The sequence below is a fragment of the Rhineura floridana genome, chromosome 3, assembly GCF_030035675.1.
Source record: "Rhineura floridana isolate rRhiFlo1 chromosome 3, rRhiFlo1.hap2, whole genome shotgun sequence".
NCBI classification, from domain to species: Eukaryota; Metazoa; Chordata; class Lepidosauria; order Squamata; family Rhineuridae; genus Rhineura; species Rhineura floridana.
In genome coordinates this window covers 6,189,329-6,215,815 of record NC_084482.1, presented here as the reverse complement: position 1 = coordinate 6,215,815, position 26,487 = coordinate 6,189,329, and the positions used below count along the sequence as shown (strand labels likewise).

At 45.0% G+C, this 26,487-nt stretch overlaps 1 protein-coding gene and 1 pseudogene across 4 annotated transcripts; one reads left to right on the top strand and one right to left on the bottom strand.

Moving 5' to 3' along the window:
* Positions 1-8,220, top strand: part of LOC133379245 (uncharacterized) — a 26,410-nt pseudogene extending 18,190 nt beyond the window's left edge.
* GNL3L (G protein nucleolar 3 like) lies at positions 6,095-26,487 on the bottom strand. Of its 4 annotated transcripts, none has more exons than XM_061614126.1 (16): positions 26,380-26,466; positions 25,577-25,692; positions 25,428-25,465; positions 24,296-24,397; positions 23,971-24,087; positions 22,591-22,674; positions 22,309-22,444; positions 20,650-20,753; positions 18,474-18,618; positions 17,659-17,746; positions 15,293-15,470; positions 12,883-13,025; positions 12,213-12,349; positions 9,226-9,365; positions 7,160-7,331; positions 6,095-6,388 (listed from the first exon to the last, which is right to left on the bottom strand). In XM_061614126.1, the coding sequence occupies exons 2-16, from the start codon at positions 25,587-25,589 to the stop codon at positions 6,321-6,323; spliced, it is 1,665 nt and encodes a 554-aa protein (XP_061470110.1). In that variant the 5' UTR covers positions 25,590-25,692; positions 26,380-26,466; the 3' UTR covers positions 6,095-6,320. The 4 variants fall into 4 exon arrangements, with proteins under 4 accessions (XP_061470110.1, XP_061470111.1, XP_061470109.1 ...); XM_061614127.1 differs by having other exon boundaries at positions 25,577-25,688; positions 26,380-26,460; XM_061614125.1 differs by having other exon boundaries at positions 25,577-25,738; positions 26,380-26,431.

The window sequence follows — 26,487 nt, the reverse complement described above, 5'->3', positions numbered from 1 at the left end:
CCATTCCATGTACCAAAGGTGACTGGCCTGGTTTAGCCTTTCTTCATCACTGACAGTGTCCACCACCATGCCTAAGGACAGCAGGCTAGTTCAGGGAATGCAGAGCAGGCCATTTGGCTCTTTGTTCTACAACACCTCACTGCTATTGCCTGCACCTCCCTCCATGTATGTTGCCTGAAGCAAGGCGGCCACCTCACTCTGCCTAATGTTAGGGCTGGTTCTGATGTGGGTGGCTGATGAGAATTCTCCAGATCTGAAAAAGAAGTTGGGGAAGGCTGGTGTTCTAGGTAGAAGCTCAAGGGTTGTGATCCTCCTTATGCTAGATGTTGATCTGTGTCCCTGTGGTTGCACCAACTTGCATCTCTTCACCTTAGGAGAGCCTTTCCTTCTGGGTGGGACTATCACGTCGAGGTCTTGCTGGCCTGGGCTTAGCCATAGTGACGTATTTTATCTGGACCTACAAAGACCCAGCCAAACAGAGCCAGGAGGTGCTGCAAAGTCTACATGAGACCCGGACAGAGATCCAGCGGCTTCTACAAGAAACAGGTAAAGGAAGGAGATGTGGGTGAAGGGCTTCAGGAGAGAGGGCCCTGACCATCAGCGCTGAATCCCATAAAAGAGAGGGCATGTTGTGCTTACCTTTACTTCCAGGTGAGAGTTAAGAACAAGAGCACACTGTGATGGCAGAAGCTGTTGTTGGAACTGTAGGCAGAACTGGCCTGGACTCTGTGTGCGTGCGTGCGTGCATGTACGTGCATGCTGATGTTTCAAGTGATTTATTCTATTCCATCTCAAAGGGTCCATGTGCTCACGTGATACCGAACATTTTAGATTTTAACAAGGAACATATATGCATACATAACTTACAAATAACTGATGTGGGTGTGGGAGGCTGGGGAACAGAGTGCTGCAGTTGCCTGACAACTGCCACATAGCATCTCCCTCCCCCTCCTTTTTTTTTTTTGTCCAACAGAAGAGCTGAATTGGGGCTTCAAGTTCTGGCAAAGTTAAGGGTGCCTCTCTATGTGTGGCCAGGAAAGAGTCTGCAGAGCAACTAAAGCATATGCTGTGAAACCATCTCCAAATTAATTATAGTGGTTGAGCCCCATTCTCTCCTGTATGATGCAGAATATATGACCCAGGCCTTATGGCTTGCAGCTTCCCTTTATGCTAATCTTCTCTAGATCTTGGAGTTTTTCTGCTCAGTGTGTGTGTGATCTCTACTTTCAGAGAGACTACTGACTAAACCAGAGCTCCTGCTTCCAGACTCTGAGTTCAGTGTGGAAAATGAGGAATTCACTGACTCAGGATTCCCAGAGCAGCTGTCCTATTCAGAGCACAGACCTGAAATGCAGCTAAAGGGACGCTGGGCTGCCAAGCAGAAAAGTGAGTGTGGTGTCTGTGGGGGATCAGGAGGGTGGCAGATAGAGAGCTGGTGAGCCAGAGAGGCTGGAGTACACTGGTCTTGAAGCAGGAAATCTCGATTTAATATCCTGCCTAACCTCCTGCCTTGCAGAGCTGGCAGGAGGCCAAAATATTGTTTTAGAGGAAGAGCAGACCACCAACACCATCACATTGAAAGTTGCCTCTTACTGCTGTGTTACCATGCTTTACATCAGAGGTGAGGGACCTGTGGCCCTTCAGATGTTGCTGGACTCCAACTCCCATCATCTCTGACCGTTGGTCACGTTGTCTGGGGTTGCTGGGAGTTGGAATCCAGCAACATCTAGAGGGCCACAGGTTCCCTATCCTTGCTTAATGTAATGCTCTGAATGCCCTTGCCAAATGAAGTGAGGTGGGCAGCCACCAATAAGAGGACCTTTTGGATAGTGGTTCCCCCGTTATGGAAGAGCTTTTATTTATTAATTATTTATTATTTGATTTATATCCTGCCCTTCCTCCCAGCAGGAGCTTTCCCTGAGAGAGTTTGCCTGGTGACATCCTTGTGGTCTTTTCAGCACCAGGTGAAGACCTCTCTGTTGTTGGAGTCCAACAACATCTGGAGGGCCACAGATTAGCCTCTGGTGTAAACAGTCAAAGCACTGTCAAGGCTTTGCAGGGCTTCTGTAACTTTAAATAACTTTCCTGCTTGCTGGTTCTGCCCTTTTTATTTCCTTCTGTTGACAATGGCTGGAAGATTAGTGATGAGTAGTGCTCTTTCAGGACCAATTCCTCAACCTAACAGGGTACTTCTAAATTAATGTTGGGAAGGATCTTTGCTAAATGAGACTAACTTTTGAACAAACATTATAGAAGGATCTTGGCCATGGGAAAAGGGTGTTGCTGGATGATAATAGACATCAATAGAGCTTCTATTTTAATCCCACTTCAGCTGATTGGAGAAAAAGTAGTGATTTAGCAGTACTAAAGGAAAAGCCCCCATAATCTGCTCATGAGGATACATTAAAATAGGTTGTCTTTAGATTTTTCAGCCATGCTTCTGATGCTGCAAGAGGGGGTGTGTATGGGGGGGGGGAGAGGGAAAGGGAGAGAGTGAACAAACACTAGCTTTGAATAAATGGGCTAGGAGATGTCTAGCCCTCTGAGGAAGTGGGTGCCACAGCTCCTGGTCTGTTTCTAGACTCTATTCCAAATGCTGGACTGGAATTTGTAAAGCTCTACATGTTATGGGCTTAGCTGAAGGCGCACTATTTCCCATATATGCTTCTCTGAACACCAGTATCTTAAGATGAGGTCCAGCTCTGGCTCCCTTCTGAGGCAGCAGGGCCTTTTAAGTTGTGAGCACTCTTCTTGTGGAACCTCCCTCTAATCAGGAAAGGCTTATTTAGCAGAGTGGAGGAGTCCTGATGAGGACTTTGCCGTTCAGAAAGGCTGTTCCTTTGTCCCATGTCTGTCAAGTTTCAACTGATCATGGGCTGACATTGTTCTTATCTTTGTCTCCAAGACAGCCTGTGTTTAGGCTAACTGGAGTTGTTATATGTTTCTTTTTAAATGTGTTTTTTGTGAAAACAGACCTTGCTTCAAGTTCCCTCTCCTGAAATATTAGGCAGGCACCATATCTGTTATCTTTTCGGTGCCTACTGAAGACCTTCCTCTTTCAACAAGCCTTTTAAGTAGACACCTTATCCCAGTCTGCATCTGTGCTGGAATTGCTTTTTAAGATGCTTTTAAAACTGTTATTTAAAAGATTTTTTAAAGATGTTTTGTTTCATTATGTTTTGAAGTCTTTTGTTTTTAAGATGTTTTAGAGTGCTTTTAGTGTTTTTGTTTGCTGTCCTGGGCTCCTTCTGGGAAGAAGTGCGGGATATAAATTTAATAAATAAGTTCTGAGGGTAAGGGAATGCAGGTTAGCATGACCATTAGTAGGAAGCTGCTGCTCTAGCCTAAAGATTGCTTTTGAAGCAACCAACAGTCTGGCTATTTTTCCCCTCTAGTGGACAAGACACAGACTAGCAACCCCAAGCAGAGAGGACGCTCCCCGTCACGTGCTGGACGTTCCCCGTCACGTCAGCGCAGTCGAGCCCGCAGTGCTGCTGCCCAACCACTGACAATCCCTGTACCTCTGGAAGAGGTGAGTACTCTGCATGTGCTATGGAACCACACAGAGACCCAAAGTTCCATTTTGGAGGATATCTTGCATGTGGATGAGAGCAAGAAAAAAAGGAGGAAGAAATGATTTGCCTGATGTTTCCAAGTACAGCACAGAAATGCTTTTGAAAAATTGGCTTCCAGATCCTCTTCATGTGGTTCTAATGTTATCATTCAGCAAAGTGGTACAATTAGACCTCCTCTTTGGTTCCATCAGTTACTACTAATATGAGTGGGCATGCCATGTGTGGAGGTACTTGGAGCCAAGAGAGTTTGGGGGAGGGTGGGGAAGGGAGAATTGTTAAGTGCGACAAGGTCTCTTTTACAGCCCCCGCTCACTTGGCAGTCAGATATTGGGGACTGGAATTTGTTTATATATCAATAATTATTTTAACTGTTTTTATATAAGTCACTGTTTTATATATGTTACATTGTAAACTGAGTCAGGATGCCTCATAGGAAGAAATAATAATCCACTTCCCCTCCAAACCTCCAAAAGCAGCATGGGCAAGAAATGCACATGCACACTGCTCTCATGCTAGCAGGGAACCCACACAGTAGGGTGTGGGTTAGGCTGAAGGGACCATGAATTGGACAAAGGGAAATTGTACAAGATCCTAGAGGGGTTGGATATGTTTGTGAGAACACACTTCCTTTGATCCCAGTTCTTCCCTTCAACCAAATTTTTTTTAGTGATCACCACTTTATACTCCTTTTTTAATGTCTTAACAGGAGCACAGCTGAAACATGCATATATTTTTCCAAATCTGAGCTATTGCACTCATGTCCTGCATTTGATTGGCTAGTATGGAAAACTGAATGCTGGACTAGATGACTTTTGGTCTGATCTAGCAAGGCCCTTCTGTTAACTTTCATAACTTCTCTCAATTTGTATCATTATGCAGTGTTTTGCATAATTTAGATGTTGCTAGTAAGCAGGAGGAGACATACAGGACAAAATTCCCCCTCCCCAAACCACTGGAAACCTTACCTCAACCCCTGTGTGTGTGAGAAAGATTCAGCAGGTGTTACCCACACCCTTCCAGCTGAAGGGCCAAACAGATTTCTCATGCTTAAAGTTTTGGTTTTAGAATGATGCATGAGCTACAGTGCATGCACACAAAAAAATCCAGCCCCCTTTTTGTAAGAATTGATTTGTACAATAGTTTGTTTTGCAAAACAGAGTTCAAAGCGATGTTCTTGAGAGAAGATGGCTTTAAAAAAATTAGTACTGTGTGCCACCTGTCCTTCCATTGCAAGGGATGGCTGCACTCTTGCTGAACTGCTACAGTCCTACTGCAAATGGTGTTCTTGGAATCCAAGCTGTTGTGGCATGCATTACAAAGATAACTTCTGAACTTTGCGGGTACAGAGACCCCTTAAACAATTGGAGGGTCTGTCAAATGTTCAGGCTTGGTTCTAGCATGAGGTTGTGGCAGATGAACAGCAGAAAGGAAGCAATTTCCCCCTTTCCTCCTCTCATATCACACTATTCTCTTGTAGGAACAAGCTTCCTTGCCAAGAAAGCTAAGACTCTTAGGGTATCCATACTATTTGAATTTACATAATTTTTTAACCGTTCTTTACAGGATTGGTTCTGCTCATGAGTAACTTGAAGTAATGTGATTTTTCTTGTGTTGAAAATTCTGTTTCTAGTCTTGTAATAGGTCAAACTATTGGACTGTTAAACCAAAGTTCAGGTGCTGAGAAGCGTACAATGAATGTTTGCTTTAAGCAAACTCTCTCTCTCACTTCCTGCAGGCTCTACAGTACAACCTTCGGAGCCAGAGATCCCTGGGAGCATCTTACCCTCCAATCTATCATTAAAGCTGGACCTGCTCTGCTCCAGACGCAAATTAGAAGATTCCAGGGATGCACTGCGCAGCTGAAGGGGGAAATTTCTCTTACGGTTTCCAGATCTGTAACCTAGGAGCCTTAGGCAGAGTGGAGAGCTAGAACTTCAGCCTTGTTTCATCCTTTTGGAAAGTTCTTTGTGTGTTTTGGTGGCGTGTCATACCCTGAACTGGGCCTTAAGCATAGAAGTGTTGCTCTGCATAAGGTACTGAGCTATCAGCAGCAGGCAATGACATGTACAATTTTAACATGCTCTGTGGTCTAGATGTACTTCCCCCCTTTTTAACCTAGCTAATCTTTATTTTTATCTTAAGAGCTAGCAAGAAAGTTGTTCAAGGGAAAGAAGGGGGGGCAAAACCTTTCCTTTTATCATTACCCTTCTAAAATAAAATACGTGATTCTCCTCTCCCTCCCCCCTTGAAATTATCCTCTCCTTCCCCCCTTGAAATTATCCTCCGCAGTGCCCTTCGTGCCGGAGTCAAGTTTTGACTCGTAGAATGGATGGGCCTTCTGAGCCACTGTTTGAGTAGGGGGATCCTCAGGCCTGCCCCTTTAAGAGAGAAGCTTTCCTAGCTGCATCTCCTTGCAAGGAGGTATGGTAATCCAAGAACCATCTTAAACATGAACCAGAGTGTCTCTGTGTATCTTGAGTTAATCTGCTGCAGCACTGAGGAGTAAAACCTGAAAAAAGGGTCACTTAATGACATTTATATACTCAGATTTTTAACCTGTTAATAAATAGTTTCTTATAGAAAGGAATCTGGGTTTTGCATACACATCAGGCTGCCAGTTCCCACAATACTTGTGTGTCATAGGATGCAGGGGATCTCTTCTTCTGCTGAGTATGGAGGAGCAGCCCTTTCTGAGGTAGATAAATTCCCATCATCTGTCTCTTCTGCACAGTTCAGCATTCTTTCCTAGTTATCTGACAAGCTGAAATTCATGGCTGCTGTCAATGTTGCAGACAGCTTGGTGGCAATTTTCTCTGCAGAGGAAGGGAAGATAAAGGGGTTAGACGGCTACACAGCATCTTTAGAAACCTCTGTCTTGCTTCTGAAATGTGCTGCTGGAAGTAAACAGATGGAGTCCTAGCTGGGGTGGCCATTTTATACTTGTGGGGAGCAGTCAAAGCAGATTCAGGTAGTTGCCATGAATAGAACAAGCCAGTTAATAGGCTACAGCCATAGCCTGAGAACAGACTCTTGTTGAACTACATACAGCTCCCCTGTGCATTTAAAGAGGGGTGGGGAGGGGAAGTGAACTGTGCACATGTAGTGTGATTTGGCATCATTGCTTCATCTTGGGTGTGAAGGTGAAAATTAGATGAGAATGGTGGAAAAAAATCACACCGTTTGAAGACCATCTAGCAAACAGTGCCTGGGAGCCATTATGAAAGAAAGGAACAGTGAAGTCTCTGCCACAGGAACATTGTGTCATGCGACTCTTCAGGACTGCCCCCTGGAATTCCACCGAGGAAGAAGCAGCAGCCATCAAGGCTTGCACTCTGTCCCTCCCTGGGTGGTGGTTGGGAGGGAGAGTGAACAGCTGAAGCAGAGAAGCCTGGTGTTCAAATGTAGGATCTTCCCCAGTTTATTTTTTCTCTCACACACACCGAGAAACTAAAGGGAGCACTGGCCCAATGACTATTCTTAAATCTCCTACTAGGAGGACAGCATCACCTGAGCCAGCCCCTGTAAGATGATGCCAAGGAAGTAACTGAGAAGCAGAATTTCAGCAAGAGAAATGCAACCTTTACCTGCTCTTTTCTGCTGTTTTTTGCGTCTCTTGCTTGCTGCCTTCAGGCCCTGCCCCTGGTGCAGGGGGTCCAAGGCAGAGATTTCTGCTAGGTCAGGCGCCCTTGGCACAGCTTTCTCTGCCTCCATTAGGGTCTTGTTCTTGGCTTTCAGCTCTACAGTCATTGGGCCAAACTAGGGAAGGCAAAAGGAAGATCTCATTTTTGTTTTGTTTTTTAAATCACCAAAAGGACAAACATGCGGAAAGATGGTGAAGTGGCAAGCTGTACCTTCTTTCTCTGGAACATCTAAAGCCAAGATTCCATCCTCTTGCAATTGGCTTAAGTACTTGAGTCTCGTGCTAGAGTTAGTTTCAAGGCATGGACTCATGCTAGAGGACAGTCATCAATACACCGTCATGGCCCAGTTATTGTACCCTCAACTGCACTACAAATATTTATTTACAGAAACCCTCACCCTTTCATTTGAATACACTTAAGGTGGCCTTATCCTGGATGGTATTAGCAGGACTATGTGTGCTGTGTGATTCCAAAGAAGCACACTGTGTGGTACTGGATGCAGAAAGCAGCTTTCTGATCCTGCTAGTTTTCATTTTAATAAAGAAAAGGCAAATTGCTAGCCCTGTTGGTTGCAAATAAATGCTTGAAAGTAGATGGCAACGTTTGGAAAACGCACAGAAGCGAGTGAGAGCTTATGAAATGAGACTTCCAAAAGTCAGGGCTTCAGCATCCCACAGCTAACTTGTTCTACAGAACAACAGATCAGATTGGGCAAACAAGGCTACGTAGCACAATTTCTACAGGCTGAGGTATCGCCTTTTCTTGGTTCAGAACTGACATTTCAGAATTGCAGCCCTGGCTCTGTATTTACTTAGATAGCAGCCACTGGACTTGGTGGATAGCCTCTAATTTTTCCCAGAACTTTGAGCTAGTTAGTGTGAAAGGGGGTATACTCAGATCAATATAGGCAAATGTTGGCAACCATAACCATATGTGTATGTAAAGCTACACACATCCCACCATGGATCCAGGGCTCATGGCACTGCATAGTGTTCTCTTTCGCAAAATGAAGAGGGTGAGACTGAACCAGGACCACCCACTGAGTTCAACAGATGAGCTTAGTTCTCCCTGCTGAGACCAATACATCCCCCTAAACCACAATGCCTCTCAAGTTCAATCCATAGCTTGCAAGTGGTTGGTCCTGTTCAGATGACATAGCTTTAATCTTGCACCATGCTTTTGGAACATTAATCTAGAAATGAAACAAAAGGAATTCTGTCTTTCAGGAAGCAGAAAGTTCTCATCTTCTCTCTTTGGTGGTAGCTGCCAGTCCTGTTCCTAATTTGTATGAGGAAGGAGTCTCTCTCTCATTCCAGTCAGCTCAGTCTTCCAGTTTGTCCCCTGCTGTTGCTAGCCAAAAACCACACAGAGCTTGAGTGTTTTCTATACTGTGACATCTCAATAAGACAAAACCACATGCAGGCCAGTGGATTTAGCTATCCTGCAATCCGAGGGTTACTGGCAAAACCTGGGGTGGAGGCACAAGAACATTCTACAAAAATGTTTTCGTGGCTGCAGGACATCAAGAAGTAAAACCCAACAGCTTCTATCAAACCCTTTCTCTAGCTTCACAACACCTTCCAGTTTTCTGTTCTTCTCACAGCTACTTCAAATAGCAGGCACGCAATGCTGAATTCTTCAAGGGAGTGTTTTATCATCACCTAAAGTCAGTGCCAGATTTAACTTGAATCACAAACAGCATTCTTAAAAAAAAAAGTGTGGGGCAGTTTCAAGTATCATCCCACAGCACGGTATTTGGTAGTGGTAGAGCACCTGCTTTACATGCAGAAGGTCCTAGGTTCAATCTCCAGGTAGGACTGGAGAAAACTCTTGTCTGAAACCCTGGACAGCTGCCGCCAGTCAGTGTAGACAGTACTGAGCTAAATGGATCAATGATCTGACTTGGTATAAGGCAGCTTCCTCTGTTCCAAAAATAGCACCATGACAAATCAAAGCCCTAACCCATAGCCAGTCTCTTGGAGTTACGGCACATGTATGTTGATGCATACCTCCTGATTCCCATCTTCTTCCATCTTAGCCTCTTCTTGCTCCAGAGAGCAGAGTCCCTCCTCCTCATCCATGTCAACTTCTGCTCCACTGGTGAGGCCAGAGCCCTCCAGGGTGATGCCAGCGGGGCCGGAGGGCAAGTCTGCAACAGATAAGGTTTCTGAAACACCTCTCTTGAATTGCAACAGACTGGATTGCTTAACACAATGGGAGGAGTTGGCTTAGCAACAGAAGCAGCTGCTTCATAATGGCCCTTATGTTTATTCCATTATCTGACAAAGGGTCTTAGGTACAGGAGGGTAAGGGAAAGTGGAATGAAGGCAAGAACATGTCAGGATTGCTGGGGATTTTTAGACTCAAAAGCGTATCAATTAATCAACTTTATCTGCTTGCTGCAAGTCCCCCAAAACTGCCCTTACCAGTGATGTGGGCTTTCTGGAAAATTTCCTATACAAATTAGGGTAATCCAGTTTGCACTGGAAAATGTTGATGCCCTAGAGAGTGATCTACTTTAGTATTATTGTATTACTTGTATTTAATAATCAAAGCTAAAAACTTTGAAATTGCCATGCTTGCCTAATATTGTATTTTAAATTGGCATCCACTCCTCATTGCCAGTGCACTTATGAGACAGAAAATTTTCTATCCCATCTCACTGGCCCTTGCCTACAAAGTAGCCAGCTATGCCTCCACTAATGGGCCAACTGGTATTTTGCATACAACAGGCCTTAAAGCAACGCTGGGGAACCTATTTCTCTCCCGATGTTGCTAGACTACAACTTCCATCATCTCCTGCCAGCATAGCCTACCTATTTATTTATTTCCAATAATGAATGAAAATATCTCAAAGCTAATGATTCGGGGATGATGGGAGTTGTAGTCTATCAACAACTGGGAGGGCCAGCCTGTCTTAAATTCTTTTTGTGGGTGATAGCACGTGCCTCATTAATGTATGGTAATAATGGCGAGTGAGTGTGGTAAAGTGGTTAGAGTGTTGGACTGGGACCTGGGAGACCAGGGTTCAAATCCCCACTTGGCCATGAAGCTCACTGGGTGACCTTGGGCCAATCACTCTCTCTCAGCCTAACTTACCTCACAGGGTTGTTGTGAGGATAAAATGGAGAGAAGAAACATGTACACTCCCCTGAGCTCCATGGAGGAAAGGCGGGATATAAATGCAATGATAAATAAATAAATAAAATACATATGGTAACAGATTTAAAACCAAAATTAATTCTGAAACTGTTTTCAAAACCAGGCATTTATGCATATCAGTGCACACCCTGGAATCTTAAAAATGTTTTCAATATACATTAGAACGCATTAACTGGGGAAGGGGGGAGAAGGAGTGATGGCAATCTCCTTTCAAGTAAAATACATAGGGTCAAAGCAGTAGCAGAGGAGGTAGATGGGGAGCAAGATGTGCAATGGCTGTGAGCAGGCACAGAAAGATTTGTGAAAAAGTGAAAAGTAGGATTTCCCCTACGTGCACACTTTTGGCAAATAGAAGAGCAATCATTGTTAAATGTGGCATGGCATGGCACAAACAAGGGCAATTTGCTGACTGACTAACTCAGGGGACACTGTAACAACATAAGAGGCTGCTGGTTCAGGACACTGGCCGTCTAGTCCAGCATCCTGTTCTCACAGTGGCCCACCAGATGCCTCTGGGAAACCCACAAGCAAGACCTGAGTGTAACAGCAAACCTGCCTCCTGCAGTTTCCAGCAACTGGTACTCAGAAGCATGCTGCCTCTAACCGTGGGGTCAGTGCATAGCCACTGTGGCTTGTAGCCACTGATAGCTTTATCCTGCACGTGTTTGTCTAATCCTCTTTTAAAGCCATCCAAGTTGATGGCTGTCACTGCCTCCAGTGGGAGCAGATTCCATTGTTTAACTATGCACTGCATAAAGATGTACTTTCTTTTGTCCATCCTGAAACTGCCAATGTTCCGCTTCTTTGTAAGGGCTGAGAAATGGGAAGTGAATACTATAGTGAATTTGTGGAGGATGGCTGGTGATGAAGCAGAACCCCCACAGGAAAAGTGTGCATGCCTCTGCTATCAGGGAAATCAAACACTTTTGAGATACTTTCTCCAGGAAAAGGAGACGTTAGAGGTGCCCTGGGCTATTACTAGGGGATTATTGACTGAAGGCCCTGGAAGAGGAATAGACAGCTGGCTACACCTTAGAACACAAGTGGGTGACCCACACACCACCATGGATTTACCCTTGCTGAATTCACCCTCCAACTGTCTGGCTGGTGCTAGCTCTCCCCACACACTTTCATCCCCATCACAGTTGGGATGAACAGCTGGGGAGATGTACAATGGAATCTCTGCCCAGTCCATGCCTCCCCCTCCCTGCCCATGTGTGTGTGTGAGAGTGGAGGCAGCATTAGTGCAAATGTGCAAGTTGTATATAGCCTCTCCACTCATTGCCAAATGTAACCTTTGGGACCAAACCAATTGCCACTCCTGTCTTGGGAGAAGAGGCATTCCCTCGTGTGTGAGAAACAGAAAGGAGGGAATTCCTCTATTAAGATGATGCACATTGTTTTTGTAAGACAAGGATCTGCATTCTTCCAGAAGGCCAGACATCAAGGATGATGGGAGCTGTAGTCCACCAAGGTCTAGATACCCACAGGCTCTCCATCCCTGTTGCAAGGGAAAGATGTTTCACACAATGAAGCCATCTGCAATCACATTTCTACTTCATCACCACATCGAGTGTGCTTGGGAAAGAAAGTTCAAATTGCAGAAGAGAAGCAACATGGCCCATTCTCTCTGCCTGCTGCTCTGGGCTATGTTTATCTCTGCTGCCTCTGTGAGCAAGAAGGAAGGGGTGGAGAGAAGGATTTGCCTCTTGTGGGCTAATAAAGGGCAAACAAAAGCAAGAAAATGCAGTTCCTGAAAGCCTGCAGCTCCTAGTAAAGTGTGCCATACAGAAATGACCAGAAGAAGAATTGTGGTGTATCTCTGCTCACTTACTTGCCAAGACCTTCTTGTTCTCTTCCTCCAGGGCCTCAAAATCAAATGCCTTGCCCATTTCCGCAACAATCTCAGCACTGATGTGAGTGGGGAGCGTGTGGGTCTCAGGTGGGTGTGTGAAATAGCTGATCTTCCCACTGGCAGGGTAAAAAAGAGAACCAAAATAATGAAACAAACCACAGCCTTAATGGGGGGGGGGAGCTGCCCTTCCCTCAGATCCTGTATTTTCTTTCCTGGACCATCCTTGCTCACTCAGGACTGGGTTAGAACTGGTGGCTCAAAAACAGGTGTGGGAAGCCTCTCTTATCTGGTCCTCAGGATTCTCCACTAGCTACACCTCTCACTTGCGTTGCTTCGAAACTTCCTCAAGTGCTTTTGCCTGGGTGGAACGGGACTTTTAACTCTGATAACGCCTATTGCTTGTCTGGATGGAAGACAGAGAATAGCGTATGTAGAAACTAGCCTACTGTACAAAGGCAAAAGTTACAATAATTTCTCTGCCCCACTTTTTCCTCTAGCCCAACAGCTACTTCCATGTGGCCCCTGGAAGGCTGCGCACCCCTGCCTTTAAAACAAGAATGGGAAAAGGAAGACTTTGATCATAACTGGCCCCTGCATGAGACGAAAGTTCCAGCTCCTTTGCCCTGTTAAAATTCTGCCCTCTGCTCACCTTGTCCAGTCGCTTAGCACTGTTTTGGCTGCCTTCTCGTGGTCAGGCATCCCTCCTTTCTTTAGCTTTCCCTGCCGCCTGGCCAAATGAGCCAAGAACTCCATAGTGTCCCGGAAATCTGGCACACAATAATGCTGCATAATCTGTGGGGTTGGAGGGGGCGAACAAGAAGAGAGAGAAGCAGATTACCATCCTCTACCTGATTGCCCAACAAGTAGTGAACCTCTTCCAGCTTTTGTGCAAAGTAGCCAATGGCTACAGAAGCACAAGGATGACAGACAACAAGCACTTGGGACTTAAGATGCCCCTTTAGGGTTCCCTCAGGCACCTTTAACCACAGTATTTCTGACTCATTAGAAAATAAAACAAGCAATACTGTGTTCAGGGGAAAGGGTCCATCAACTAGAGATGGGGAATCTCCAGCCAGTGGGCCAAATCTGGCCTGCCAGGCCTCTCAGTTTGACCCCTGGTGTTCTCTTCAGGCCGTGCCCCCTCTCTTTAGGCCAGGTTCTATTCCCCTCACCCACTCCTCCCTCAGTGGCCACAATTGTCCCAGCAGATGCAGTCACTAGTGTGGCATTGAGAAGGATGAGGAGAAAACGGGTGGGAGAGAGAGATTGCTCTCTTCCTGTATTGCCAGCTCATATTTCTTCTCTGTGCCCTGAGGAAACTACTCTCCCTTCTCAGGGCATAATGAGAGAGCCAAGCTGAGAAAAGGGAACAGATTTCTTAATGTGCAGTGTGTGTTTTCGCCCTACCCACTTCTGGCTTTGGCTTCACCCACCACTGGAATGCAGCCCCTAATCAGTTGTCCTTAAGGGAATTCAGTCCCCAGCAGACAAAAGGCTCCCCACCCCTGCCCTGAACTGAGACTCCTGGGGGAGCCGGTCCTTCTTTCTAGTTCTTGGCAACAAGTGACCAGTTGACCCAATTTCTCTCTCATGGGTGCCATTTCTCTTCCCATTTTATTTGCTTTGCTATCCAGCCAGCTCTATTTGCATATATGCTTAAGGCCAAGCAGTTGACTCTTATGGTGCTATCCTACACATGTCGACTCCAAAATATGTTCCATCAAGTTCAGTGGGGCTTACTCATAGATAATTTGTACAGGATTGCAGCTGTAGTCACTTTTTCAAACCAGGATGGTTACTGTATCACTAAGGTCTCATCTGCACTATACATTTAAAGCAGTATTATGCCATTTGAAAAGTCATGGCTTCCCCCACAGAATCCTGGGAACTGTTTGTTAAAGGTACCAGGAGTTGCTAGAAAACCCCTGTTCCCCTCACAGAATTCCAATTCCCAGAGTGGTTTAACAATCAATCCCTCCTTCCGAGGGAACTCTGTGAATTATAGCTCTGCAAGTGGAAAACAGTGACAATTGTCAGCACCCTTTACAAACTACAGTTTGGAGAAAGTAATGACTGTGTAAAGTGGTATAATACTCCTTTTAAATGTATAGCCAGAAGGGGCCTAACAGGCATTATCAGCATTCAAGGACACATTCTAGCCAGGCTAAAACACTTGGGGTGTGAAGCAGGGTCAGTGAGGGGCATGGCCAGAGTTCCAAGGACCAGAGAGGCGTAGAAGGTTGCATTCAGCCCCTGGGGCCTCAGATTCCCAACCCCTTCCCTCCTATGTGTGTGAGAGAAGGGTGAATACCTCTTCTGTGATTATGCCTGCCACATTTTTGCAAGCACTTGTATTAAAAAATAAAAAGTTTCATATGCACATACCCTTTAAGCCTGTTAACAAGTGCCCTTGATTAACTGGACGAGTAATCCAGTTACCACTAATTGCTATCATTTAACATCCCAAAACAATAGCTCTGATATTATTATTATTATTATTATTATTATTATTATTATTATTATTATTATTATTATTATTATTATTATTATTATTTATACCCCACCCTTTTTCCAAACTGGAACTCAAGGAGGCTTCCAGATAAAAAGTACACATAATTAAGAACATACAAAAATCTGCATTAAAATATAATTAACTACTGAATTGAAATATTAAAACCAGATAAGTCTGCTGCTGCAAAAGCAACAGGAATCCTGTGGCACACCTTAAAGACTAACAAGTTTCCTGGAAAAGTAAATGCTGCAAACTAAGAATTTTGTCTGAAAGTGTCTCTGAAGTGATGGAAGCTGGAAGGCATACTCACCCTTTTTTACTCTAATTTAATCCAGAACAACAACAACAGACTACTTTCTCCCTGGGCTACCACCACAAAAATGGATTAGACTTGCTCTTCCACAACTCCAGTCTCCCCAATTCTGCTCAATCCAACCCTCAGCCTTTGAGAGAAGCCCAGAATTCCTGATTCTCTGCTACATAATTCTCTGATCGCCATCACAGCAGTTGCCCTTACCCCCGTCCATCTGGCCATCACCATAGCTACCTGCTGCTTGTTGCATCGTTTCAAGATGGCCTCCACCGGGCTCACAGGGTCAACCAGTTGCTCTATCTTGATGCAGTTTCGTAGAATCATGGCAGCATCCGACGTGGGAGAAGCGACAACAATCCCTGGACAGTCCAGGAGTTTTATGTGCTTGTCCAGCTGCACCTCTTGCAGGCACCTAAAAGATGGGGATAGAGGAGGGAAGGGGGTAAGGAGAGTAGTCTATTACAAAACAAGCCCCTCTACCTATTCAGATAATCTACTAAAGCATTGTGCTGCATTCCTTCACATCATGAAGTTACAGCATATGGAGCATGGAGCGGGGCTTTTAGTTCTGACCACATTTCACAAATCATGGAATCACAGGGATGGAAGGTACCTCAAAGGTGATCCAGTCCAACCCCCAACAATGCAGGACAGTCACTGCTACAGCATCTCTGACAGGTGATCATCTAGATTCTGCTTAAAAACCTCCAATAAAGGAGAGTCCATCAACTTCCAAGACAGTCTGTTCTGTTATTGGAAAGCTCACACCATCAGGAAGTTCTTCCAAATGTTTAGTTGTAATTTGAACCCATTGGGTTAGGCCCCACCGTCCTTCAGGAACAACAGAAAACAAATTTGCTCCGTCAGCCAAGCAGCGGCCTTCAAATATTTGAAGTTTCCTTTTATATCACTTCTTAATTGTCTCTTCTCCAGGCCTCCCAGGTTTCCTCATGGAACTTGGCCTTTAGGCCCCTTGCTATCTTTGCTGCTGTCTAAGTACATTTCAGCTTGTTGATATCCTTCTTAAAACTGTGGGGCCCAGAAACAGACACAGTACTCCAGGTTTCTATCCTGATCTTTCTCCAAGAAGCTTAGGGAGGCATATATTGGGATCCAGTGGTCCCCCCCTCCCCCAATATCACTGCTTAATCCTCATTACAAGTGTGAGATAGATTAGCCTGAGTTATAGCAACTCTTCACAGCCTACAACTATTTCTTGGTTCAAAGTCCACCCTGAGCTGTAGCAACAACATTGTGAAACCACCTCCTAGAATAAGTTTACCAATCTGCATCTCTCCTAATCTTCAGAAAAAGAATACAAAGTCCATTTTGTCAATAAAGCTTTTGAGGCAAGATGGTCTGTAGCACTGACTTCTGAAGGAGTTCTTTATCTGGTCTGACTACTTAGTTTTTAGATTTTTTTTGCTGCTGTATTTTAACCTTTTAACTGTTTTGAGATTTTAATGATTGAGGTGAGGTTGTAACTGAATTATTTCTAGCTGCCTCATGTTAAGCCAAGGAAGCAGAGTGCCCAGGATCAAGAGGGAAGCCATTCATTCATGCTCCTGCCTAAAGTGAAAGTACCAGCCTGACATCATCATGCGCTAGTCAATTCAGTTTGATGGCCCTGGGGCAGGATATCCATACATGGGTTGGAGTGGGACTATGACCTTGGAGACCAGGATTTGAATCTCCCCTCAGCCATAAAGCTCACTGGGTGATCTTGGGCCAGTCACTGTCTCTCAACCTAACCTACCCCACAGGGTTGTCGTGAGGATGACGTGGAGAGGGGGAGAGCCATGTACACCACTTTGAGCTCCTTGGAGGAAAGGTAGTACATAAATGAAATAAATGAAACTTCCAGAAGAACTGGGCCACTTTCTTCATAGTGGCCCTTGCGTTTTGAAGGAGATTATGAACAATAAGAAAAATAAAAAACTGCAGATTGAAAGTCACTCCAGGCCTCTGCAATTTCAAGAGACTACATCAGTCCATACTGCTCCAGGAAAAGCAGAAGGGGTTAAAGAGCCACGCATTCCCTCACCTCATAAGACCCACAGTCCCATCTTCTGCCCTGTTTCTCGGAAGGCCGCAGCCCCTTCCTAGTATCCGGGGGAACGTCATGGGTGCCACTTCTGAGCTGCATGCATCACCACCCACAGTTCATTGTTCCCCCTTCCTCCTCCATTGTCTGGTCAGCCTTTCCTTTCCATACTGGCACCCTGAAATCCAGCTAGCTCTGAACACACGTTGTTTTGTTTTAATGTATTTTAACGTCTTTTTATGATGTTTTAAAGTGTTTTTAGTGTTTCTGTTTGCCGCCCTGGGCTCCTGCTGGAAGGAAGGATGGGGTATAAATAAAATAAATAAAGAAACACACAAGATCCCAAACTCTCCTTTCCAGTCAAGACAGCCACATTGTTCTGTAGCTGGGCCTCCAAGTAAATCACAAAAAAAGACCCCCCAGAACACGATAGCTTCTACAGTTGATCCAGAACTGATTTGTAGGGCCTTACAGGAGACACCAAAACCAAAGCTTTAGAGAGAACTCCCCCACCCCCCCCACCTGCTACAACATGCAGAGAAGGGCTGCTACGTACTTGGTGACACCAGGAGTGGCGCCAACATTGCAAGCCCGGCTCCTCTTCAGGCTGTTGATCAAGCTGCTTTTGCCGACATTAGGAAAGCCTGCAGTGAGGGATGGAGAAGAAGGCAGCCCCATCAGCCAAAGCACCTGGCAACTGCTCCTACTCAACAGCAGTCCCCCCTCTTTTGGGGAAGGGCCACGGCACAGTGGTAGAGCATCTTGCTTTGCATGCAGAAGGTTCTAGGTTCAATCCCTGGCATCTCCAGGTACGGCTAGAAGACAACCCTGCCTGAAACCCTGGAAGACTCCTGCCAGTCAGTGTAGACAATATTGAGCTAGATGGACCAATGGTCTGACTCAGAGTAAGGGAGCTTCCTATGCTCCTATGAGCACCTTGCATCACGTTTGTCCCTCCACTCCCTATATTAAAAACAATGTGGCATAGCCAAGAAAGACACATCTGCCTACCACCCCTTCATCATTTCTCCTTTGAATAAATAAATAAAAGGTGTTTCTAGGCTTCATGTCCAGCAGCACTAACAGGCAGGATCCTTGCTCAGCAGCTACCCATTCTGTTGTGAGGGTGCACATACACTCACCCATGGACTTGCAGCCTGGGCAGAGCATTGTCAGGTCATTTGGATTTCCAAGACAGAGATACAATATTTAAATTTAACAAGGACAGGAAAGACAGCCAAATCATTGGATTCCAACCTACATCTCCCCATCCATAATCACACATCCCACGATCCTTCTGGGAGATGGGGTAGGCTTTAGAAAATTCCCCATCACTTTCCATCTCCCTGAAACAGGGGGACCCCTGCTCACCCACAACCCCGACGCTGATGGCCGTCCTGACATTCTGGTTCCGGCAGTAGTTAGCCAACACCTTCATGAGGCAGTCTGCCCCAACACAGGCTCCACTGCTGAGAAGGTCACCCGAAGCCTGGGTTACAGGGACACGGCTCTGTTGCTGGAGAAGAGGGGGGGGGGAGGAGAAGGCTTGATGCACACCTGCACCCAGAAGTCCTGCCACTTTAATAACTCCTGTTTTTACCCAAAGCCGCTTTCTCCATTATCCTGGAGTAAGCAAACTACTTAGACCCTGAGCTTTGCCCCAAATACACAAGATAAGTTTATGAGTGCTAAATCTGTCCAGCCCCAGCAGAGACAAGCTGACATCCCTGTGCTCCCCACCCTGGGCAGCTATAAGTATCCTAACTCAAAAGGGCCCATATCTAAGGTGCCTTCTGCCCAGGGGCAGCGCCAGGTCATGCCCTGGCCAAGGGTCCCTGCAGCCCAGAGGGGCCTCTGAAGGGCCCCTTCTTAGGGTAGGAGGGTAGTCCTCCCATTCCACAATCTACAGCGGCATCAACTCCCAACCCTATCGCAGAGAGGGAACTCCCAGCCCCCCCATACAGACTGTGTGGGCCTGCGACGCCTGTCCACATGCCCTACCTCTCCTGTTGCCATGAATGCTGTGAGCACTGTCCACACATACCTGCCATCAACCAAGATGGTGGCAGAAGCTTCTCTGAGGGGCTGATGCCTCTACCGCCATCTTGGTTGATGGCAGCCATGCACGTGCACACAGCACATGGGGCATTCTTCCCACAGACTGACGGAGAGGTAGGTGGGGTGGGGTGGGGGGGTGCTGCAGGCCCAGGGAAGTCTGGTGCCCAAGGACCCAGTCATGCCTGGTGCCAGCCTTGCTCCTAGCTATGGAAGTCTGGCGCTGTCTGGTTCTTTATTAGTGATGAACAACCCCTCTCAATCATATCCACTACAGAAAACACTGGAGAAGAGGGGGGCAGTTAGCGTGTTATTTTGCCTTTCTGGAAGAAAGATCCTGGCTTTGGGCCAGTATGACACTGGATATTTTGTAATTCTATCTAATGGACAATGGATTATTTGGAATCATCTGATATTCTTTATTTTGCAACTTCCTTACTTCTCCCACTCTCTCCCTCATTGGTCTTAAGTAAACCTTCTTTTTATAATTTGAATCCTGAGTTCATCTGGAATCTTTTACCTAACCTGTAGATTGCTCCCATAGTTTTTTGGTCCTTCTCTACACTTTGAAGGAGAATTAAAAGGAGAAGATATGGATTTGGCCCTGGCTTCGCAGAGACCACAGGGCTTCCTAAAAGTGCTTCTGACTCTTCTTGAGTTCATTCCCTTAGCTATGAAATGCCTCCTGACTGAGAATTAGGGAGCAGAAGGATATGGTGGCATTTATTTATTTGTTACTGCATTTATATCCCACCTTTCCTCCAAGGAGCTCAAAGTGGCATACATGTTCTCCCCACCATCCATTTTATCCTCACAGCAACCCTGTGAGGCAGGTTATATTAAGAGGCAGTGACTGGTCCAAGTTTATCCAGTGAATTTCATGACCAAGTGGGGATTTGAACCCTGATCTCCCAGGTCATAAGTCCAACAACCACTTTGCCACACTGGCTCTCAACATTGCAGCAAATCTCAGGCAGCGCACACCAGCATGGCCTTACATTGCAGGATTTAAGTAGCTTCATTACTGATGGATTGTTAGTCAATAAGCCCCAGAAGTTCTACTCTAATCTTTTGTAGCCCAAATCCATGTCACAACAGAACACACACACTGGGGGGACCCTTTCCAGAAGTCTGCTTGGACATTGCATTCCCCTGCAACCACTATTCCCGTCCTCTCCCATCATACTCCCCAAAAGGAAAGGCCAGGGACCTTGTCACTTAGGAATCAACAACTGGATAACCCTAACCCTCAGCCTCTTGAAAGGTGCCATCTGATCCCTCCTACAGCTGCCAACTTTCAGATAATAGCAGTAAGGAGGAAGTGGAATCTGTGGAAACAAGGCATGCTGGCAGACCTCTTTAAGGGGAGAGGGTTGAAGTACTGGACTGTGGGCCCTCACTCTATTCTCAAAATGGCTTTTAAGGGGGGGAAACCCTACTACTGACCAAACCTGTCACTTATTTGCATCACGGCAGATCCAGCTCCACTTACTAGGTTTTTGCTCTGCTGCTGAGTAGAAGCTTTAAAGGCCACTGTAGGGAATTCATTCCTCAGGTACTTCAGCCACTTTGCCACAATCTCTTTAGACACCAGATCTGGGTTAGGAACAGAAGAGAAGCGTTAATTTAAAGATTCCCATCAAAACTTGAATACAGAGCTCTTACACAACTTCACCAGGGCCATACACATTCTTTGTGCCCAAAGATTCACCTGGCAAGTAAGCTTTAAAAATGGTTGTGTGCTTTAAAATGGTAACGTCTCTCAAGCAATGAAGCTGGGGCAGGCCTGAAGTACAAATATCATTCCCATCCCCCACCCCTCTCTCTCACTCATACACACAATGAACTTCAGAATATCTGCCTTTCTAGTCACTATCATTAATGTGAATTAAAAACCCTACTGCATACACAAACAGCCATTGGAAATTTAGAGAGAAAAAGTTGCTTCAGCACCATAGTTTGACCACCCCTGATTAAGCATGACTCACTGTCGCATGATTCAATGTTCATTTGTACAATGGGGTTTCTTTTCCCTCTCCTCCTCCCTGCACACCCCCAAAATCTGCTCCAGAGTGTTGAGGGGGGACACTCTGTAGCAGATTTTGGAGGAAATAATATGGGAGACTGCAATGGGGGGGGGGAGAGGAGAAACCAGCAATCCCAGTGTGCAAGCAAGTGAAAGTCATTCGATGTCACCCAACGGCTATGACTGAATAAAGAGACAAAACAAGCACAGATACCCTCTTGTGCGTACTGGGAATAACTGGTAGAAACTAGCACAAAATCTAATCTACAAATGTGAACTCTGGTGTAAAACCTGGCATTCTGAGTTCATCTTTTTTTTTTCTTAGCAAGTTTCTAGCTCCTTTGATAAAAAGCAAAACATTTGAAAGTGTTGACTGTGTCTATGGAAGACTGAGAAACACACTGAACCAGGAGTCTTCCCCAGTAGCCAGGGAGAAAAACGTCTTTCCAGCCCTGGACTGGTTTGGATGATTAATATCTCAGCCGCTGAGATATAAACACATGCACATGCAGGGCCTTCACTTCTCCCTTGCCATTATCTGACAAGCTTCAGATCACGGCTTCATATCCGAAGCTGTTAATCACATTTGCTCAGCTTATGGGAATCTATAGTTAACTGGTAACTTCCTTGCCTGTTCATTTGCTCACACATGCAGAAGGAGGAATGAAGGAGCTGCCTGTATGGCCACAAGGCTTGTTCATCTCTCAGGTTATTAAGCCAAGATATGGTCATTCAACAGCAGTCACTAAGCTTCCCCCCTCACTCACATGCCCTTAGCTTCCCCAAAGCTTGGCAAAGTTTCCAAATTATTTGAATGCAAGAATCCTCAAACCAGAAAAATATTTTGGAAAAATAAGTTATTGCAATTCAACTGTTTGCTTTAAGTATTTATCTGTACTTCCCTGGAACAGAATTTGAATTCTGGAAAAATTCTGGAATTCTGGAAAAAAACACAGACCTTGCATGCTGGTAACATTTGTTGAACCATTAGATATATGAGAGGGTGTAACACTCTCCCATCCTTCAGCAACACACATGAGAGGATTTAGAGTCATGGCATGGCATACCAACACCAGACCTTATTTCCTTTCCAGAGAGCCCTTAGTTGCTGGCCTTCACACTTGCCTATTTTATTTAACACCAGGATTAGTCTCTTGTTAGCTCCAGCTTGCACGATAGCCTGTTCAACCTGGGGGCAACGACAACCTTGGGGATCCCGAGCATCAAGGACTTCCAGGACCACATCAGCTGATTCAATCACCTAAAGAGAGAGAACGCCAGGTAAGTATGCCATCTGACACCTGCCTCAGCCCTGTGCAGCCCATCCAGAGCCCAAGAGGACATTGTGCTCAGAGCAGATGCATCCTTCTCTGTGCTAAGTGAGAGGTCACCACATTCTACACTGACCTTTCTGAACTCCCTATAATAGGCCTTGCAGGAGCTGTCTTTCTCCAGCAAGGCATGTTTTGCCAGTTGCTTCAGATCCATCTCCTGTAGGGAGAGAGAAAGAGTTTATACACAATCTTAAAAAAAAAATTGCATTATGATGTTATAGTCCTATATCTCTTTTTCATTAAAAAAAATTATAGCTAGGAAAGCATTTTAGCACTACATACAAATCAATTAAAAATAAGGAAATAAATTGAAAAATAAAATAAAGCAGGGTGAATGGAACACAGTAAGATGTATGTAAAGAAAACACGCAATATTTCCAATAGTGCAGAAAGTTAATTGCAATTCAGTTTGTAGCATAAGTGGAAGAGCAATTATTGTTGTTATTAACATTTATTACCCACCTTTCACCCAGACTGGGTTCAACTATTTTTAACTACAGCATTAAAAACAACCTAAAATCACAAAATAGGGTGACTGGGCAGCACTAGGAGTCACTTGCCTGGAAACCAAAGGGCCCACACTGGGTTTAGGCCAATATATCTCATTTCTATCCTGCCTTCCATAACAGAACACAAGGGAGCTTACAGTATGCTTAAGACAACACCATACAAGATGTAAAATATAACCAACAACTAGAAACAGCAATTTTAAAACAGGAAGATTCACATTTCACAGCAAAATCAACCTTCTGAGAAAGCCTGCCTAAACATAGGCAGCGATGGAGCCAAATGTACCTCTTTCAGGAGGCCATTCTAAATCCTGGACACCACAACTGGCAAGTTGTAACCAGAACAAATATGGAACTGAAGTTAGGACTCCAGCAGGCCAATTCATATACCTTCACTCTACACAAAAGAGTCCACTTACACTAAAGATGGGAAATCTACTACAGAAAACTTGTCTCCAAGCCAAGGACACTCAATTGCTTTACAGCAGGAGTGGGGAACCTCAGGCCCAGGGCCCAAATACAACCTTCAAGGCCTCCCTATTTGGCCTTCAGAACTCTTCCTCACTGATCCTGCTTTGCATCCCAAGTGTTTTTGCCTAGCTGGAACATGTCCTTGAATTCTAACAATGCTTCTTGCTTCCCTAGATAGATGATACTGTATGTGTGTGAGAGAGAGAGTATAGAAACTAAATTAACTTACTGCATAAAAGTAAAGTTTACATTTGTTGCTCCACCCACTCTTGCCTCTGATCTTGCCCACCACTGCCATGTGGCCTTTGAAAGTTTGCTCAGAAGGCAATGCAGCCCTTGCTTTGAAAAAGATTCCCCACCCCTGCCTTACAGAGTCTCCAAAAAGAAGAGACAGGCAAGTACTCTATGAATAGCTGTATGAGCACACCATACTGCAGTCAGTTTGGGGGCACATATTAATGAAGCTTCATTACCTTCTGTTCAAAATGCTGCTGTCTGCGCAAAGCATCTTTCTGCAGCCCTTCCAGACTCCGGAACCGGCTGATTTCCTTCTGCCGTGCCATTCGTTGCCGTTCCTGCAGTTCTGTAACCTGATAAGATGTGCAAAGTCTTAACTTAAAGTGGGTGCCATTAGCCCCATTGGAAAGAACCCTGTTTTTCAGTCTGTTTGAAACACAGACTCTTGAACCAAGTTTTGGCACCCAACCCCCCCTGATCTCAAGCTGGGCAATGAAACCAGGAATTTTAAAAAGCCAGCCTTCATTTCTCCGGGCAGGGTTCCTCACTTCGTAGTCTCACCCTTTTCTCCTTTAGTGCTGCTTCTTTCTTGACATGCTCTTTGAAATGTGACAGCTGAGGCACTCCTGGGTCCTTTTTCTCATGAGGCTTTGCATCCCGTTTCTATGAAAGTCAAAGGAAACACAGCAATAAAGGCAATGAATTGGGTTTGGCATTAGACATGGAAAGCTATAGAAATTAATCTTAGTTTTATAGACAGGAAAAATAAAGAATAGAGTCCTCCCAATTCGCAGCCGTTTCCTTTCTCTTCCCCTGCTGCTGAGCCAATAGATCTTCTTATGCTTCCATATCTGCAAACTGAATTTTAACTGAGTCCTAAATCTCATCGCAAAGTGTGAATGGGACTTAAGTATTTACAAAATAGAAAATACTAAGAGGCATTGGAAGTCAGAAGTCTACCCTATACAGCTGGTCGTATTGCAAAAATGGAAGCAAGAAAATTTGGCCAAGGTATTTGCTGTATTTTCAACTCCCTTATTCACCAGTCTGGTCTTTGAACACAAGTGGAGATGCCCTCTTAACATTACCACACTTGCCAATATGGCAACATGTCAGAGAGCATTCTCTATAGTGGCACCCCAGTTTGGAATTCCCTTCCCTCACCAATTTGGTGGACACCACTCCTGATAGGTTTGAGGCATGCTTTAAAGACACTTTTATACATACAGGCAGTTGACTAGAGGAGATGTTGTACTGTAATGTAAATTTTGATTTATTATGGTTTGATTTTTCAGATTTGTTTTATCATGTATTATATATTTTTATGTTGTACCCCACTCAGGGATTGCTTCTAATGAAGAGTAGGTTATAAATGAAGTATGTAAAGGTAAGTAAAACTTGAGTGCAGTTTACTTGCACTCTCTAGACTTCCTCTTTTACAGCTCTTCTTTTGGCCCAGCACAATCTAATTTCTCCCCTCCAATGAAACTGACCTCCCTATAGCTACTGACAGCCTTCTCACTACCAAATCTAAAGGTCTCTATTCTATCCTTGCACTTCTTGTCCTCTCTGCTGCCTTCAATGCAATTGACCACCCTTTTCCTACTTGGCTCCTGTTCTGCCTCCACCCACTCAATTTCACAAAGCATTTAGGAAGAATGGAAAACAGTCTGTACTGCCAGCCCCTACTCACCTTTCCGTTTTTGGGTCTCTTCCCAGATTTTTTCTGCTCTGCAGAAGGGAAGGGCATGGGAAAAAATCAAAGGTGAACACCATTTTACATTTTGAATTTCTACCAGCTTAAGAACTAATGTTAGACCCATAAACCAAGCAAAGACTTACTGTGCCGGGTCATAATTTCAAAAGCAGGGAGAGGCAGGGGTTTGTTTTTCTATCCAACACTAGATTCAGTAGCCACTGGAGAAACTTCTAAATTACTCTTTTCTGATCAACACTAGCTGGAAAAAAAAGAAAAGGTGCCACTCCCATTTCAAAACCTACAATCTGATCAGAGGAGTGGGGAAACAAGGAGTCAGTGTACTCTTTTTTATTGGAGGAGTAAAGTAGGGTTAACAGCATAACCCCAGACAGGACACACTCACCTACTTGATCGCTGACGGAAGTATGAAAATGGACTGCCCTCAATTCATGGCTGTGTGGGGATTCAAACCCTGGTCTCCCAGGTTGAACTTAATTCTCAAAGGGTCTTAGTAAGGACACACAATAAAGGAAGGATACTCTCTTCTCTGCCTGCCATAAAGGGATCTCAGGACTGTTTGAATCATTAGAATCCAACAGTAATCTCCCCCACCGGACGGTCTCATTTCAGCCTGTAGTGGGGGGGGGTCGCATGTTTGGAGGCTGTTCCCCAAAAAACATGTCAGAGATAAGAGTCAGGTCTAGACTTCTTTATTACTTGCTTTTCTTTAATCTGTAGGGAGATGTTAGTTCTCCCACAAGGAAAGACTGAAACATGAAAATCCCCATCTATGGTAGGAAGTGGTACAATCCAGGCAAAACTTTACCACCCTATTCTGCTAACTATATAAAACTTGCATTCATACTTGATCGATCATAACTATAACTTCCCAATACGATATAGTATCCCATTCATTACAGTTTTACCCCCCCCCGATACTTCTTACCCCAATTAAAAGTTCCACTTCCAGGGCAACAGCAGTTGCTTTTCACGACACATACGGCTTCCTGAATATGACACATGGGCTCCTGCGCGTGCGTGCATCTTCCCGGGA

Coding starts and splice junctions, on each gene's coding strand:
- GNL3L (XM_061614124.1), bottom strand. CDS start 26,455: ATGTGTCATATTCAGGAAGCCGTATGTGTCGTGAAAAGCAACTGCTGT. Junction 15,471..17,658: donor GCCACTCCTGGTGTCACCAA/GTACGTAGCAGC, acceptor CCCATCTTTTAG/GTGCCTGCAAGAGGTGCAGC. Junction 9,366..12,212: donor GAACAAGAAGGTCTTGGCAA/GTAAGTGAGCAG, acceptor TATCTGTTGCAG/ACTTGCCCTCCGGCCCCGCT.